This window comes from Cinclus cinclus, chromosome 1 (assembly GCF_963662255.1).
Source record: "Cinclus cinclus chromosome 1, bCinCin1.1, whole genome shotgun sequence".
Lineage (NCBI taxonomy): Eukaryota > Metazoa > Chordata > Aves > Passeriformes > Cinclidae > Cinclus > Cinclus cinclus.
The window spans coordinates 41,754,629-41,771,449 of record NC_085046.1 but is presented as its reverse complement, the minus strand read 5'-3'; the positions used below and the strand labels follow the sequence as shown (position 1 = coordinate 41,771,449).

The 16,821-nt window shown below is 40.0% G+C and overlaps 1 protein-coding gene across 1 annotated transcript in view; it reads left to right on the top strand.

Moving 5' to 3' along the window:
• The first annotated feature begins 2,423 nt into the window (after nucleotides 1-2,423).
• Nucleotides 2,424-16,821, top strand: part of SNRK (SNF related kinase) — a 39,490-nt gene continuing 25,092 nt past the window's right edge. Inside the window, exons 1-3 of the mRNA XM_062509029.1 lie at nucleotides 2,424-2,530; nucleotides 12,656-12,753; nucleotides 14,102-14,795. Coding sequence (XP_062365013.1) covers nucleotides 14,207-14,795 — 589 coding nt within the window. The 5' untranslated portion in view covers nucleotides 2,424-2,530; nucleotides 12,656-12,753; nucleotides 14,102-14,206. The remainder of the gene's footprint in view (nucleotides 2,531-12,655; nucleotides 12,754-14,101; nucleotides 14,796-16,821) is intronic.

Genomic DNA, 16,821 nt, shown 5'->3' with positions numbered 1-16,821 from the left:
CTGTCAGACTCCTTCCAGTCCCTGTTGTCTCCACTTAAGTGTAACGTGCATTCTTGACCCTCTTCTTGGTCTCACACATACTCATCTACAAAGACTCATCCCATTGAGTAAAGGAGCTGTTGTATTGCACAAGTGACCCTAAGTATAGTATCCCAAAATAACTGTGTTGCAGGTGAGAGTTTTCTTTTTTTCCCCCCTGCAAATGTATCCTTTTCCACCCACCTGTTCTCCCACATAAGCAAACATACAGAAAAGTTCAGTACATCTGAGTGCAATATCCTGTATGGCAGTGCAATAGATGCTAATGTGATTTCTAGCTGATATAAAAAAGTCCTTCATGCCAAAATATTTTGCAAAGGAAGTCTTAGTGGCACTGAACTGAATCATCATTTGGTCTTTGTGAGATGTGCCTTCTTCAACATGCCATTGAAAAACAACTGGAAATACGCAATTATTATTAACTAGAGTGACGGACTCTAGATTTTTTACAACACAATTAGCATGAGGCATCACCTGATCATAGCAGGCTCAGAAATCCAAGTGGTACGTATCACACGCTTGTGCAAACTCAGACCTAAGAAATCAGTGATAATCAGGCAGACACGGATGATGGGTGGTTACTGTAATCTCCTACATCAAATCCATCTTGTAAATTCAGCAATCAGTTGTGTTTTATTGGTGCCTGAATGGTGTAAAAGTGGAGAATCAAGCCTGATTACAGAGTGGAGAATTTAGACCACAGAGTGGTCTAAATTATGACCAAATCATGAAATTCTTATTCTTGAAGGAGGAAGTGATCAGGCTAAACATATCCTGAAATCTTAATGTATTTTTAAATTTATTTCCCTTTTGAAACCTTAAAATACAAAATCATTATATCCTTTTTATTGCATATGATCACACTACTTCAGTTTAGTCATTCCCTGAACCATATTTTCTGGCTTAGTATGTTCATAAAGATTGGTTTCAAACTAAGAAATTCCAGGTTAATTCAATAGCCTCTGCTGTATATAAGCTATTAACAAAGAATGAGATCTAAATCTTGTCAAAGCATGGGAAAAAATGGAAAGCATTTCTAAAACTTTTTCTTAAAATTAGGCTTAGCTGTATAATGCAGTTCTGTATTCTTTCTCCAATATGTCTTGATTGGCCATTTCTATTTGAAAAACAAACAAACAAACAAACAAACAAACAAAAACTCGGAGCTTTTCAAAGTGCCACTTACAAGTCTTTTAATTCCCTGGCTATTCAAAGATTTTCATTCCTTGATCTTCAGACTAAATTCTTGCATTATTTCTGATGCTCCGAGCAACCACTTTGCTCATCCCTTAGCCCAAACACTTCTGTAGCGCAACCACTCGAGGTGCTTCCCTTGCCTTCATGACCCGAACAGCTGGGTCCATGTCCATGGAAACTGTGCTCTGCCAGGTGTGTGTGTACAGGGAAACTCTGAAACCCCTGCCAGGCTTGTCCCTCGGCCTGTTTTCTCCTACTAGCTTCAATGCCATCCTTTCCTTTCACGCTCCCTGCTTCCAGATGACTTCCACCACCCATTGTGCTCTCACCCTTCCCACCACATGGGAACCCAACAGCAGCGTGCCTCGCTGCCCTCACACCATCGCTACCCAGGGCACAAGCGGCACTAATGCCTGCTCGGGGAGGTGGCGGAGTCACCTTTCCTGGAGGTGTTTAAGGTAAGACTGGACGTGGCACTCAGCGCCATGGTCTGGTTGGCACGGTGGTGTTCGGTCACGGGTTGGACTCGATGATCTCAGAACCCTTTCCAATCTAATCGATTCTGTGATCGCTATACTATCATTTATACCCTATTATTTCTACCCAGGAATCACAGCCGTGGCCCTTTCACGACTTTAAGCAACCTTCCAGCCCAGCGTCCCCTCCAGAGGGACAGGGGCCGCCAACTCGATGCCACGCAGGTGGCGGAGGCAAAAGCTTCTTTACCCTCCCCTCAGGTCTTCAACGTTTCGCCCTCCACTCTTATTTTTCTCATGTCTAAGGCGAATTGCTCAGGACACCGGTGAAACCGAAGCCCAGGGCGGACCGAACCGCCGCGCTGCGCTCCCCTCAGGCACCCCGTCCCTACCCTACCCACCACCACCATTGGCCGCCGCTGTGACTGCGCTTGGCGCGCGGCCTCCCCTCCCCTCCCCGCCGCGCGGCGCAGGCGCGGCTGCGCGCGGGCGTGCGTTGGCCCCGCCCCGCCCCTCGCGGCCCCGCGCGAGCCGCGGCCGTTGTTGTCAGTCGCGACTCCGAGGCGCAGCAGGAGCGGCCGCAGCGCCGGGTCCCGTCCGAGCGCAGCGCGGGCGAAGGGCGCGACCCGCCGCAGCCCCGCCGACCTTTCCCGCTGGGCTCTTGGACCCTGTCCGTCTCCTCCTCTGTCCCTCCTTCCCTCCCCGCTGAGCTCTCCGTCCCCGCCGCCGCTGCCGAGGGCAGTCGCAGCGGGCGCTGCCCATGCAGGGGGCGGCGCGGGGCGCGGCGCCCCGAGGAGACGCTGCCGCCGCTGCGGGCAGTAAGTTGCCGGCGGGGTTGGGCCGCGTTCGGCTCGGGCTGGGCCGGTGGGGTGTGGTGGGTTCCTTCCTCCCCCTCCCTGCGCCTTCCCGTTCCTCCCGGAGCTGGCCGAGCCCAATGGCGGCCTCGGCCCAGGGGGAGGAGGAGGCGGTGAGGGGACGTTTCGCGGCCGCCGCCGAAGGTCGGTGCGTCGGTGCCGGCGGGGCTGGAGGGGAGAGCTTGGGGAAGGGAGGGGAGGAGCAGTTGTTTCTGCGGGCACGGCGGACTCTCGGGATCCGAGTGTTCCTGCGGGATCAGCGAGCTGCCCGGACGCGGGTGTTCCTGCGGGGACGGCGGGCTCCCGGGATGCAGGTGTTCCTGCGGGGACGGCGGGCTCCCGGGAGCCTGCCGCGCCCCCGGCGCGGCGGAGTGTCCGTGCGACACGGCCCCGTGTGACCGCGGTGACACCCGGCCCCGCGCGTGTGACCGGGGTGACACCGGTCCCCTCTCCACTCCCCCGCTGCTGCTGCCCGCGCCGGCTCCGCCACCTGTGTTCTGTTGCTGGGAAGGGGAAAAAAAAACCCCAAAAATAATAAAGAAGCGAGGCGGGAGCCCTGCGGTCCGGCCGCAGGTGCGTTTTAGGGGAATGACGGTGCATCTCGCCCCTCGGAACCCGGTGCGTAGCCAACAGGTTTTCCTTCGTCTCCTTGTGCCCAGGGCAGGAGCGTGCCCCTCCTGACAGAGGCTGGAAGTATCCCTCGTTCTTTGTCAGTACGTGCCTTGCTGCTGTCAGTACACTTACTGCGTTGAATTCACTGCCTAGAGATTAGTATAGAAATTGGTAGAATAACTAACAAGGTCCCGCATGAAGGTCTTTGTGCTTACTACCAGCTGAGTTTTGGCATCCAGGTGCTTAAATTAACGGAAGATGACTTTTAAAGACGGTTGATCTGCAGTCGTGGTAATAGTTGAGAGGCAGATATGTGTGGTTGGTTTTATTTGTTTTGTTTGTGTTTTTTGTTTGTTTGTTAGTTTGGGGTTTTCTTGTTTGTGTGTTTTTGGGTTTTTTTTGTAGGTAGACTGAGTGAGTAGTTGGAGAACATCCGCTAGGGCAAAACCCCCTATATTGGCCAGAGTATGGTTGGTGACAGAAGTGGTCTGTTTTCAGATTAGATATTTTTATTGGTAAGAGATACTAGTATACTTGTGAAGGAGAAACCTTTATGTGGGATACATGCTTTGGATTTTTGCTTATTCATAGATAGTTTGTAATTGATCTCCCTTCCAAGAGCTTATTATGAGTAGGTGAGGGCAAAGCAGTGGTTTCTTTGGTGGTACCAAAGAAACAATTGCAATTACTGGAGCAGCTGAAGCGTATTGTAGGGTTTTCAGCCATCTAGCATGAATGAAGTGCATGCAAATATGCTTATGCCTGCCCTCTGTAGTGCAGTCACTACTTAGTCATATCTGCTGCTTTTTTGGAGTTGTTTATTATGGATATATTTAGATCTTCAGGCTCTGGGGAGGACCAGTTTAACAAATCTCTGCAAAGTAAAATCTGTAGAGAGGTGTTTACTAGCAAATGTTTATTGTGTTGGAATTAAGCATTTCTTTCAAGGCATGCACCATTAGGAACTGGGTTAAGGAATGTTGGGATTTTTTTTTGGCAGATATATCACAGAAAGTGAGGAAAGAACTAACAATTATTGCCAAACAATGCAATCAAATTTTACCTTGTGAATTGTGTCAAAATGTTTGCTTAGTCTGATATCTGCCCCTTTTACTTGTAGTGCATACAGCATCCGGATTAGAGGATTTAGTAATGAAAACTAAGGAGGAGAAGGTCCAATCTTGTCTCTTATTTTTCCTGAATATCCTAAATGGCCAGAAAAGTAGTCGAATGATGACACGTTTTTTTCAAGTGATCGGAAAGAGAAGTTAACCTGACTGCTGGAGCTTTGCCTGGTAGGCAAGGTAGCATCAAAGACAGCACGTTCATCTGGCTCTTTTAAGAGAATCTTTATGATCCACACTTGAGGCTTTCATGAAAAACAGGGTAAAGGGAGAATTGCATCTGGAGTATACTTACTGTGTTATGGTTTTTGTTTTCATTTTACACAGTTGAGAAGCAAGAAACTAGAGTTGAGTGCTGGACACTTGACAGGTTACTGCTGTTCCTTGAATCATCCTGCTATGAGAACTGATGCTGTCATGTGGTATGGATGGTTGCACTGTAATAAATAGTCTACTTTCTGATTATTTTAAAGAAATAGCATGTTAAGGGCATGCATGCTAATATGCTGCTGCAAATATTCTTTTACTTGCAGTAGTTATCTTGTGCGGTGTTGTGAGCAGCTTGGTCTCTTTTAACTGCCTTCTAATCATACTTGAATAATTCTGTTGCAGTTCTACACCTTTGGTGTATCATTGTCCCTTTTATGCCACTGGCAACTGTAATGCCAAAGTAGCACCTTCGTCTTGCTTGGCCTACCTTGCTTTCAAGGGCACAGTATCCTGGTGCAGCTAGTTTTTCTCCTCACAATGTGTCTCTTGTGGAAGAATGCACTTCTTTTTTTTTTATTTTCAAAATTTCACTGATATGGTGTAACTCTAAAACTTATTGGTGAACTCCTGTCCATTCCTACTTAATAATGTTTTTTCATTATGCCTTAAAATAAGAAACCAATGAAACATGGGTCAGATCAGGGATATAGGGCTGAGCTGGGGTTTATGATGAATATAGTAAGTAATATTAAATTGCACAAGCTCTTAACTTTAGTAGCCTGTGAGGTTCTGCTCATCTTCTGTTTCATATTATTTTCAAGCACCTAACTGAAATGCTACAGCTGCTATAATAAAGTACCTGTTTTAATACACATAACAGTATTATGTAAGAGCTTAAGAGGATTTGAAAAAAATGTGCATTCTCTTAAAATTCTAGGATAACTCACCCTGGCAGAGTTCTCGTACACATAAGTTGATTGAGTCACCAGTGCTAAGAACTTAATGAGAAATAATTATACTTGCAAAGTATAAAACAGACCATGTTCACTTTGTGAAAAGCTGAATCCCTCTGTTATAGTGGTCTTCTATAGCAGGGCTGAGACACAAATGTTGCACTGTACTTGACAGCCTGTTTTCTTTCTTTATGTATCACTGGGCTTTTCTGCAGCAGTCTCCTATCTAGTTACTGACTGGACTTTACTTGAGAGATGACAGCCTAGACTTTTATAATCTTGTTCATGTTAAAGTGAGGAAAATTTCAGGTGTATGGCTGTTCCTGACTAATTTAGGATGCTATAAATGAGAGTAAACTATTGAAACTGAGTAACTGTAGGTTGGAGTAAATCTATGTATCAAGATTTAAGCAGTTTGTATCCTAGGTGGAAAACATCTGTCTCAGACTGGCAACTCAGGTCAATTCAATACTTGATTTTTTTGTTACCGGATGTATTGCTAAACAAACAAAACTATCTGATACTTGATCTTGAAGATATTAATAAATTTAATAGAAATTGTTATTGCTTGTAATAGATACTAAGAGTATGCACACATATTTGCATCTGAATACTTATGTTCGAGATGGCATATGATGCTTTCACCTCCCTTCATACAGAAAAAAAATCATGTTTGTGGCTCTGCATTCCAGCACAACAAAGATGTAGGTGTTAAAACAGTGCTAACATTGAAATGTTATGCCACACTGAAGTGTTCATTGATCAATGGCATAATGTTTAGAGCGCCTCTTAATGGTCTTGGCTGCACTGCCTGGCATGACAAAATTATGTAGTAATGTTAATAAATAGACATTTGAAAGAGGTGAAACAATTCTGCGAGTTCATAAACATGAAGTAGCTGAAGCAGCTTCTCTAAAAGAGTTTAGTTTGGTGAAGAAATGAGTTACCTGCTTTCTGCAGAGTTCCTGCAGTAAATTTCCTAGATAAGCAAAATATTTCAGCATCAGTTTAATGTTCCTTGTTTTTTTGGGGAAGAAAAAGAAAATATGATGGGATTTAGAATATTAAAAGCCTTCAAAAATATACTTGGATACTGTTTATCAAGCTTGGAAAAGTACAATTTTGGGTTAGGGAGTCCAACTATCATGAGTTACGTCTGTTGCTTATACAGTTGTTGACTGAAATAACAGATCTTTGGTTAAATGTATGAATGTCTGCAACTCAGATATCCATGCTAGTTTTCTGTAGCTGAGGAAAAAATTTTCTGTTAGTGGCAACTGTAAAACATGAGAATTTAAGTTAGAACTTACTTTTCTATATATTATGACATCACAGGGTCTGGACAAAATTTTATAACTGATTTACAGATACAGAAAGAAAGTCCTAGTAGATATCACAAAACTTGGAGCAAGTCCTTTTAAAGATGTTATCACATACTGCTGTGCAGAAGATCATTTATGAGATGTGGCTATTCAGGAAGGTCAGGTATTTTTCTATACAGTAATACTTCAGGAGCAGCTTCAGAGCTTAAGTACTATATTGTTGAAGCCTCTGGTATGTAAACAGGGCAGTGTCTCTTGCTTTTTTTTTTTCTTTAGCACTGAAAGGCCACATGCTGGCCTTGGAGAGAAGGCATAAGAGTAAAACAGATGTAACATGAGATTAATTACTTTTGGAACTTTTACTGGTGTGAGGACTTTAAATGGTGTAAAGCTATTGCTGAGTTCTTAAATCCATAGGGCAGCTTGCATTTTTCTTGTGTAATACCTCCTCTTAGAAATGGAAAGTACCTTGTGAACTGCAGTGAATTATCAGCAAGGTTGTGAAAGTACTTTGGGCTTTTAACATATTTCACAATTGGAACCAGTGCCAGTAACTACCGGTGACGGGCTTGCCAGTGGATCATTGTTCCATCAGTCTTAGTGCATCTGTTCTCTTAATAGCTTTGGTGTCTAGTCTATAATCATAATCTTGCTGTTACTGCTACTGTCTTGCTATTGCTTTGCAATCTGTACATCAGCTCAGTAGTAGTCTGTATTTTTTTTTCTCAATCACCTGCTTGGAAGCAAAAAGTAAATAGACATTCTTAACTTTTAAAGTGGAGGGCTTGAAGAACCAAGTCTGATCCAGTGTCTTCTTTAAATTGTATGTATTGAGGGTGATTCTCACACAGATACCAACTATCAGGTGGAGTTTCTACAACACAGTTCTCAAATTTTAGTTTGCTCTTTGCTTGTGTTCTGCAGACCACTCACCACATCTTAGCTGTGTGGAAGAGGAAAGCTTAAATTGTCTATGCTCGATGTGACTGCTCTGATCTTCAAGAAAATAGGTGATAGACAGCAATCTGTAGGTCTGAAAATTTGGGAATTCCTTATCTAAGAAATAAATGTATTCTTTAATTGATGATATCCTGAATCATGCATTGTATCTTTTACATTTTCTTGTGCATTGGATCTACCTCAAAGTGTCTTGCTTTTAGAAGTCAGGTCATGCAGGCTGTCATCATTTTCTGTTACAAAATGCTGTTAGTAGCTTTTTTCTTCTCAAATCTATAATTGCGCTACCCTTCCCATTCTCCAATGTTTTATTAGTCTAGGAGTAATGTATTATCTAGTTTATTGACCTGCCAAATATTTCTGCTGCTGGCTGTTCACTGAAAAATTGAAGAATTGAAGAATTCTTAGAATTGAAGAATTCTTGTTGGCATTTTGCTTTTACTTCAATTCTAAGAAGAGTTAAGGCTAGACATCAGTAGCTCTAATGCCTGCAATACATTCTAAAATAATGAAACATTAACATTTCATTAGAGATTTCCCAAATGTTTAGAATGGCAGAACTTCATCAGCAATTGACACCTCTTATATCTTTTCAGAGCAAAATTCTATAGACTGTTTAAAACTAAGGAGTGCAGTTAAATTTTGCAGGTTAATTCTTATTTTTATGTTTGTGACACAGCATTACTAATAGGAAAACGAAAGAAGTGCACGTACACCTTGAAAACTGTAGTGTTTTATCCTGGAGCTCACTGGGAACAGGAGAGTTTATAGGGTTTGTCATCAGTGAAAGCGATGATATGTGTGTATGCTGTGGTGCAGTCACATAAAATGGAAAATAAAGCTTTAGAGGGCATTGCATATATAAGGGCTGAGCTGTAACACAGCTGCCTGTGAATTGTCTTCCTCTGCTCCCCAAAAATGCTGCATGTATGAAATGTTTGGCTGTAGGGCAGGTGTAGATTGCCATGATTTCTTTAAGTACCTTTGAATGGTAGTTGAGAAAACTTAGGCCATAGGAAGGCGGAGGAGGAAGGGCTCTGCTGGATCATGACACCTCTGTGTGCAAACAGAAGGAGAATGCACTTTCCTGGGATCCTGACTGCCATATTGAGTCTTGAATATTCAAGAAATACTGGGCACTAGGAGCTTAATAAGTTTGAAATATGCTGGAGGAGTTGAGTAGTGATAAGTTTTCAGGGCATGTGATATGCATTGAGTGTATGTGTTCTTCACATGTCACTCTTGCAATGACTTTTACCTGCTTCTATTGTGTTGGCGCTCCCTTGTACCAAAAGAAAGGTGATAAAAAAACACCTCTGGAGGAAAGCAGATTGACACATCAGTGGAGTGTCAATAACAGTAACAGTGCAAGTAGTGATTCATATAGTAACAAGTTAGACTGTTTCTGAAGGTTCCATTATCCTGTAAAGATAACTTACATTAAGATGGCAGATAAAAATTGGGAGGAAATATTGGAAAAAATGTGAAAAATTATACTTGCAGTTTGTTTACTGAGTTACTGTGTCCTTCAGTTTGCTCTCAGACTTGGACGATATGTACAAATTCTTTTCAGACTGGAAAAAATTGCTTCTGAATCTCCATATTATGTTCATGTCAAATTTTGGATTTAGTGTTTCTAGAAACACTAGCAACATAAGTTTTACTCTCAATATACAATTATGTAGTAAATAAATTATTGGTGTAGATGCTGTTACTTATCTGAGACAAAAGAGACCAAAAGGAGAAACAGAGTAAAATTTCTTTAATCTATCTGGTAGATGTGTGTATCCACTGAACTATTCATTCTAAACTCCTGTTAGAGAAAATGAAAGCATGTGCTTTTAAGGAGTGGTTCATTTGATCTGTTTGGCTATCTGCTTTAGGGCACAATTTGTTTTATCACAGACTCTTATCTGTGTTGACTGAATCTTCATTTATTGTGAAGGGAGACAGGAATGGTTAGCTGTCTGTGGATGGACGAGTCCCAGTGAAGATTACTTCAGTTTTTATGTCCGTTAGACTGCTGATGCAGAGAAGTCTTTGCACTGATACTTTTTCAACATTTTGTTTAAATAGGACCACAAAGCTTCATTTTCTAAAGTAAACTAATACACACATAAGGGTAAGATGAACTAGGCTGGTCTTACACACAGAGTGTAATCTAATGGAACTTTTTGAATAGGGTGAATCACTTAAAGAAAAACTAGTGTTTCTGAAACATGCTCCTTTTTCTAAACAGATCTATTCATCCATCTTTTAAAGATGGTTGAATCACAGTACTGTTGTTAAGCTTCTTAATAGGATGTATGTGATACTACAAAACAGCTCCTGCAGATCTCCGTTAGGGGCTATTTGCAGTGTTTTGTGGGATAGGTATTTGAGCTTCTGTGGGTAGAAGGATCTGTTTTGAATTTATTTACTGGTAAATGTCTACATTGCATAAGATGAATATTGAAGGCATAGCTGAGTTCTGGTATAATGGGGAAAAATGCATTTTTAGAACCATAATTAGCCACATGGATTAAACACTACTAAATGGTTACTTAACCCACCAACTAGAAAAACCCAACTCTAATGCTGAAAAATGAACTTACCAGGTATTTAACATAGTATGAATGAAAAGACAAGTAAATATTTTCTGTGTTATAACTGTCTCTTAAGTGCTTTTTCTCAGGCTGTAATTTGGTTTGCTGCTAACGTGTGGCTGGTAGAAATTTTGCTTGTTGTGTGCTTTAGTCTGTCGTTCCTTCATTTGGGAAATTCAAGAGGTCACAGTGTAAACTGGATCACCAAAATCATCCATCATTAAAAGTAATTCTGTTTTGGAGGGTTGTGGCAAAACTAGTGGTTTGCATGGTTTCATCTGTAGTCAGCCCCAGAAGTTTTGCTGTTGTAACTAAGGAGACAGCAACAAAGGGTCTCAAAGAGGCTCCAGCTTGAAATAATGGATCCTTAAGTACTGTCAAAAATCTACTTTTTTATTCTTTGGAGAAACTGAATTTAAAAAAAAAACTGCTCTGAAATGTATTAGTATGGCAACTGTGCTCCTTTAGATAGCATATTTAAATTGTAACCAAGGCTTGTATCTATATACATTATGACATTTTTGCATCCACTTCCTACTACTGCACAATTCTAAATTTTTGTATTTTCAAATCATGTGTTGCATCTGAGATCCCTGTATTTAGCTGCGAGAGTTTTGTCTATGGAGATTTATTTTAAAACCACAGAGGTAAGGATTAGTTGGTCTGTTATTGTGGAGACTTTAAACTATTAATGAATCTGCATTAATTGTCTTAAACTACATTTACTAATGTTGCAGTTGTATCTACCATTTCTGTAAACTCTTATCCTATTGATTACTCTCTGATATATTTCTCCGTGGCTTAAGCCTAATTGGTTTTTACTGGAATTCTGTTGACAGGTTGATTTTTATATGTATTCTGTGATTTAGAGTTAAATCATTTGTTGAATTTTTACAATGATGGTTGAGAATGTGCCAAGTGAACCAAGTAATGAGCATAAATCTTTCCTTGCTGCTGAGTGTTGTAGTTAAATTCAGACAAGTTGTCTTTAATTTGTGTGCTCTAATTTTCCTTTAATTTCTTTAATCTAGAAGCATTTAGGAGTCAGATTAGTATGCTGTGGAGACAGGAGTACTATAAAGCATGTTTGTGTGGGTGTTTTGGGTTTTTTTTTCGATTTTTTTTTTTTTTTTTTTTTTTTTTAATGCTAGCATTCCCTTTAAGAGTGAGACTCTGGAGTGTCACAACCATATGGGGCACAGCTGATTAATATATCCCCTCTTGCTTCGTACAGGCTGAGATTAGGTGGTCTGTGTGCATGCATGGACTATTTTTCATTAGTCTTCATTCTGGGATTAGGTCAGTGTGATGGAACATTATGCAACTATAAAGTATTGCTTGAAAACATTTTCAGTGCACAGTAGTAGTGAAAAAACCCTGAAATTGACCTAAGAAAGTAGAATAGAACAAAGCAGAGAATGAGTAGAGAAGGGTGAGAGGAATGCTAAAGCCTGTGGAATAACCTCTGCAAAAGGATTGATAGATTAGGATTAGAACAAAATTGATCTGAAGCTAGGAAGGGGGGGAAACTAATTCTATGAGTTGCTTGAGGCAAGGTAAATGGAGTATGGTAGTTCTTGTTTTGGAACAGACGGTGAATGAGAAGATGCACAAATTATCAACAGATTAAAAACAAGCAAGAGGAAGTGGTGCTTCTCACAGCACATAGTTTAGCTATTCAGCTCTACTGCAGTGTGTTCTTGATGCTAGAAATCCACATGCCTTAATAGGGCACCTGCCCAGTTGCACGGGGAGGGGTGGAATCCATCAAATACTATTAAACACAAACCCACTGCTCTTAGATGTAAATAAGTTTTTGAATCTCTGAAAGATAAGGAGTTTTATTGTTTGTTGTTGTATTTGCCATTGTACTGTGTTGTTCTCTATGCATTCTGTAATAGTTTCTACCAGGTAGGAGAGTGTTAGGCATGGGCATTTAGTTTATTGTAGCATGCTTTTATTCAGTTTTGTGCTTTTTTTGAATAAGGATGGGATGGTGTTACATGGGAATGGTAGGGGAAGCTCTGTAAGATGAGCAGTATGTGAAGTGTTGGGAAGCAGATATGCCAACCATCCTCTAGTGGAGTGGTTTTTGAAAGAGCATGTGAAGTATAGTGCTTAGTAGCAGAATGAAAGGTGCGTAACAGCAACACAAAACCCAGTGAAGTTTGTTGAAGCTTGATGACTATCATTAAAGAAACACAAAACCCCAAACCTCAGTGTTCATATTGTTTGTTGTTGTATTAAATGCTTGTTGCACTTAACCCTGTTCCTTGTCTAGGTTAGGAATTTTTGGAAGTTAATTGATTTCATTCAAATTTTGCAGGAGTGAAGGTCTCAAACTGAATTCTATGGGTTTTGTGGAAGCAGACAGCTGGATAGTGGAGAGGTTATACCATGGCTCCAGCTGAGAGAAGCAGTAAGGTAAGCTTGTTTAAAAAATCACAGAATCCTTATAGGACCCCCAACCTTGTAATTGAATTCATATGAAACCAGGTTCATTAGTTTCACTGTCTGTGACATAATTTGTTTAGCAGGGAGTGTTTTTAATCTAATGCTTACATTTCAACTTGAGAATAACTAATGTAAGGGGCTGTTTGTTTGCCAGTTTCCTTTTCAAAGTTGTTCTTTTTGAAGTTTAGTTTTGAAACTGAAAATATATTCTAAAGAGCTGTGTTTTCTGTATTTTAGAGTTGGCAATGAGCCATCTAATTTTTATCTTTCTGACTGCTTTGTGCTCAAAGTTGGAGAAATGGGAAATGGTTAGCTTTTTGATAGCTTCAGTTTTTTATTTTAACCTTAGTTAACAATGCAGAAAAGGGTTCTGGGAGGTTTTGTATGTAGAAAAAAATAATGATGGGATGTAAGACCTTCAAAACCAATTTTGAATATGAATATTTTATAGGTTGGGTCTTGTTTGCTTAAGTCCCAAGTACCTGGTAAGCAGGAATTCAGTACACAAAAGCTGAACTCTTGAGTCTTCTCTGCTTTTTTCCCCACTCTTAATCCCTTTCTCCTCACTCATTCCCAGGACTGATGAAGATATGCAGCCTACTTCCAAACTTTTTATCACCAGTTTGTATAACTTCAATCAAAATATTTAACAAGACATTTTATTTAGCACTGAGTACATCCAATCCAGATGTTTCATTTCAGCATTTCAAGCTTTGTACACTTGCTGTAATTACAGTATTGATTGATGATGCTCAAGCTAATTAGAGTAACAAAATTAAGTATTGTGTGTTACTCTGAGCTTTGCTAAACAGAAAGCTGTTAAAAAGGAGGAGGTAAAAACCCCAAGTCATGCCATCAGAGCTTTTTATTAGAGCTGTCTCATGCACAATACGAAGGGATGTGCCAAGAGAGAGATCTATTAAGCATGTTCCTCTTGATGATATCTTGTGCTTCCCAGCTGTTTTGTATTGTATCTGGAAAAGTTACAGATTTCAGCTTTACCAATTTTAACAGTCCTTACAATACCAATCTCTTCAAGTGCTGCTTGAAAGGTTTCTGACTCAAGACAATGAAGGCCACTAGATTTGAGGCAAATTTTCATTATTGCAGTGTTGAAACTCACTTTCTTCAAGCACACTGATAATGTGATGTCAGAAATCTGCAAGTTAGCACAGCCTGCCTTATTAAATCCTTTGCAAAAACTTCTGAAGATTATTTAATAATCTGTAGTAATGTGCTAATGTAACTTGGGGTAATTACAGGATAATAATTTTGCTTACTTTTACACAAGTATATAATCTTGTCTCTTTGTTTTTAGGTATGCTTGGCAGTGATTATGGACTATTTATTTGCATCAGATACTCTTATATGAAAATACTACGTTTCCAAAGAGCTTAAATATTATTGCATCTTCTGAAACAGAATGGCAGGCTTCAAACGAGGATATGATGGAAAAATTGCAGGATTGTATGACTTGGATAAAACTTTGGGCAGAGGCCATTTTGCTGTGGTCAAACTTGCTCGGCATGTCTTTACAGGTGAAAAAGTAGCAGTAAAAGTCATTGACAAGACCAAACTGGACACTCTGGCCACGGGACATCTCTTTCAAGAAGTCAGGTGCATGAAATTGGTGCAGCATCCCAACATTGTGCGGCTGTATGAAGTAATTGACACCCAGACAAAACTTTATCTCATCTTAGAGCTAGGGGATGGTGGAGACATGTTTGATTACATCATGAAACATGAAGAGGGTCTCAATGAGGATCTGGCAAAAAAATATTTTGCTCAAATAGTTCATGCTATATCCTACTGCCATAAACTGCATGTAGTTCATAGAGACTTAAAACCAGAGAATGTGGTTTTCTTTGAAAAACAAGGACTTGTGAAATTGACTGATTTTGGCTTTAGCAACAAATTTCAGCCTGGAAAGAAGCTCACCACAAGCTGTGGATCTCTTGCCTATTCTGCTCCTGAAATTTTACTTGGGGATGAATATGATGCACCAGCAGTGGGTATGTATGTCTGCTTTGGATTCAACCAGTGATCTATAAACATAAATACCATGATCTTGTGCCTCTGTATTCTGTTTCAATATAATGTTTTATGTTGAAGGCAGCTAACTGGCAAGAAATAATATAATCTAGATGAGCTATGGATGAGATAATGCTGGAGCAGCTCTGTTTGAAGGAGATACTCAGACATTCTCAAAAAATGCTTAGAAGCTCTTTTTGTATGAAATGATTCAATTGTATACATTGTAATTTTTATAAAAATTATTTGTAATAATGTGGATGCAATGGATATATTTGTAAATACCCTGTTAGAGAGAACCCATCTTTTCCAAAAAGTTGCCTGTTTAAAATTTATTTTTAACATGACCCACACTCCCTTGCACTCAACCACGAGTGATCTTCTTTGCTCAATTTAAGAATAAGAATTTAAGAATAAATTAAGAATGTAAGAATAGCACTGTGAGCCCAGGCTGCTTACATGTTCTGCTGCAAGGTGGTGGGAAGCCATGTGTACCAAGTACTAATTCAGCTATCATAGGAGGAGACAGAGAGTTTAAGTTTAAGAGAGTTTCAACTCCCTCTGTCCCATCTCTGCCATTTTACTGTCTGAGAACCGAAAGTAGCTGATGAGTTCCCGGTTGCCCTTGATTGTGTACAAGATAAACGAAATAGTAATGTGTAAATGAGTCTTCATGATTCTAGCTGCAAAGTGGATTGTGCAGGGTGGACTGCTGCATGTAACTCTCTTACTGTTACTCTTAGGTCTACTGCTTATTGTAGTGGAAGTAGTTTAGAGTCTTTTTAGAATAGCTGTAGCCATTGATGGGGTCACTGAGTATTGTCCTGTAGTCACACAGATTGCTTAAATGTGTTAGTTGAGGTACAGTTCACTTCCCCAACAGGTGTAGGTACAAATAATTGCAAATGATGCTTCAAAAACAGCTTCTGGTAGTCAACATACCTCTTGTTTTTGTTTGCTCAGTATCTGATACTTTCACAGGTGTTAATGGCACCCATTAGGACTCTGTACATGGCTCTGTGTTTTGTTATGTTTTATAGCAGTGACTAGTGATGGTTTGAATTAAGACAGAGTAGTTCAGGTTTTTGCTAATTTACCTGAGGTAAACAATCAGCTAATTTTATGTACTGACAGGTACACTGTTGAACTACAGTTCTTGCATTATTTTAAAATAGAAATTTTTTAGCTATTAGGTATTATGATTTTGCCTAAACATTTGAATAGCACTTTGTGGCTTCTAATTTTGAATAGGTATTGTACTCTGAGTTTTCTGGACTTGAAAGTACTTTCCCAAGTGTGCTGTAATTAGGAATTTTGGGTCTCTGTTATTTCTGGGTGTGCAAATCCATGTCGATGCTACAGTGATACTTTACAAAATTGTTTCTATTTAGAGTCAGATGATTTAGATGAGTTGGTTCTGGTTTTATTAGTGGCAAACTAGAGCTCCTAACTCTTGAGTTCTTCTGTGTTCTCCTATGTCTCTTTATTTTGTGAATTTCCTGAAGTATGTAGGTGTACCTGATAGCAGTGGCCTTCAAAACTAGATGAAAAAATTAATTTGTTAATTATTCTGTACAATGCCTTATGTGAATTATTTCTTGAAAAATGGAATAGCAGTCAAATTTTGGAGGATGAGCAAAAAATTAGGTTTTGATATTGCTGCCCACTTGAAGATGCTTGAGGAAAAGGAGGTGTGTGGAGATTAATGGGGGAGGGGGAATTAGGAGCATTATGAGCAGATGGTCCAAATTGAATTATACAGTTAACAAAGCATGCGTTGGACCTCTTAATGATAAATGTAATAATGTTTGTTGGAGGATTTTGTAAACAATTAGGGAGGTAAACTTCTGAGTAGTACTAAAATAAAACTTTTGAATGGATTCATAGTGGGGGGTGTTCTGGTTAATATGGAATGGATTGATGTGAATAGTAGAAAAATTAGGAAAAAATTAAATTATTTTAACTAGTGTCTAAGGATGCCAGTTAGCTTCTATTTCTGAGAATATT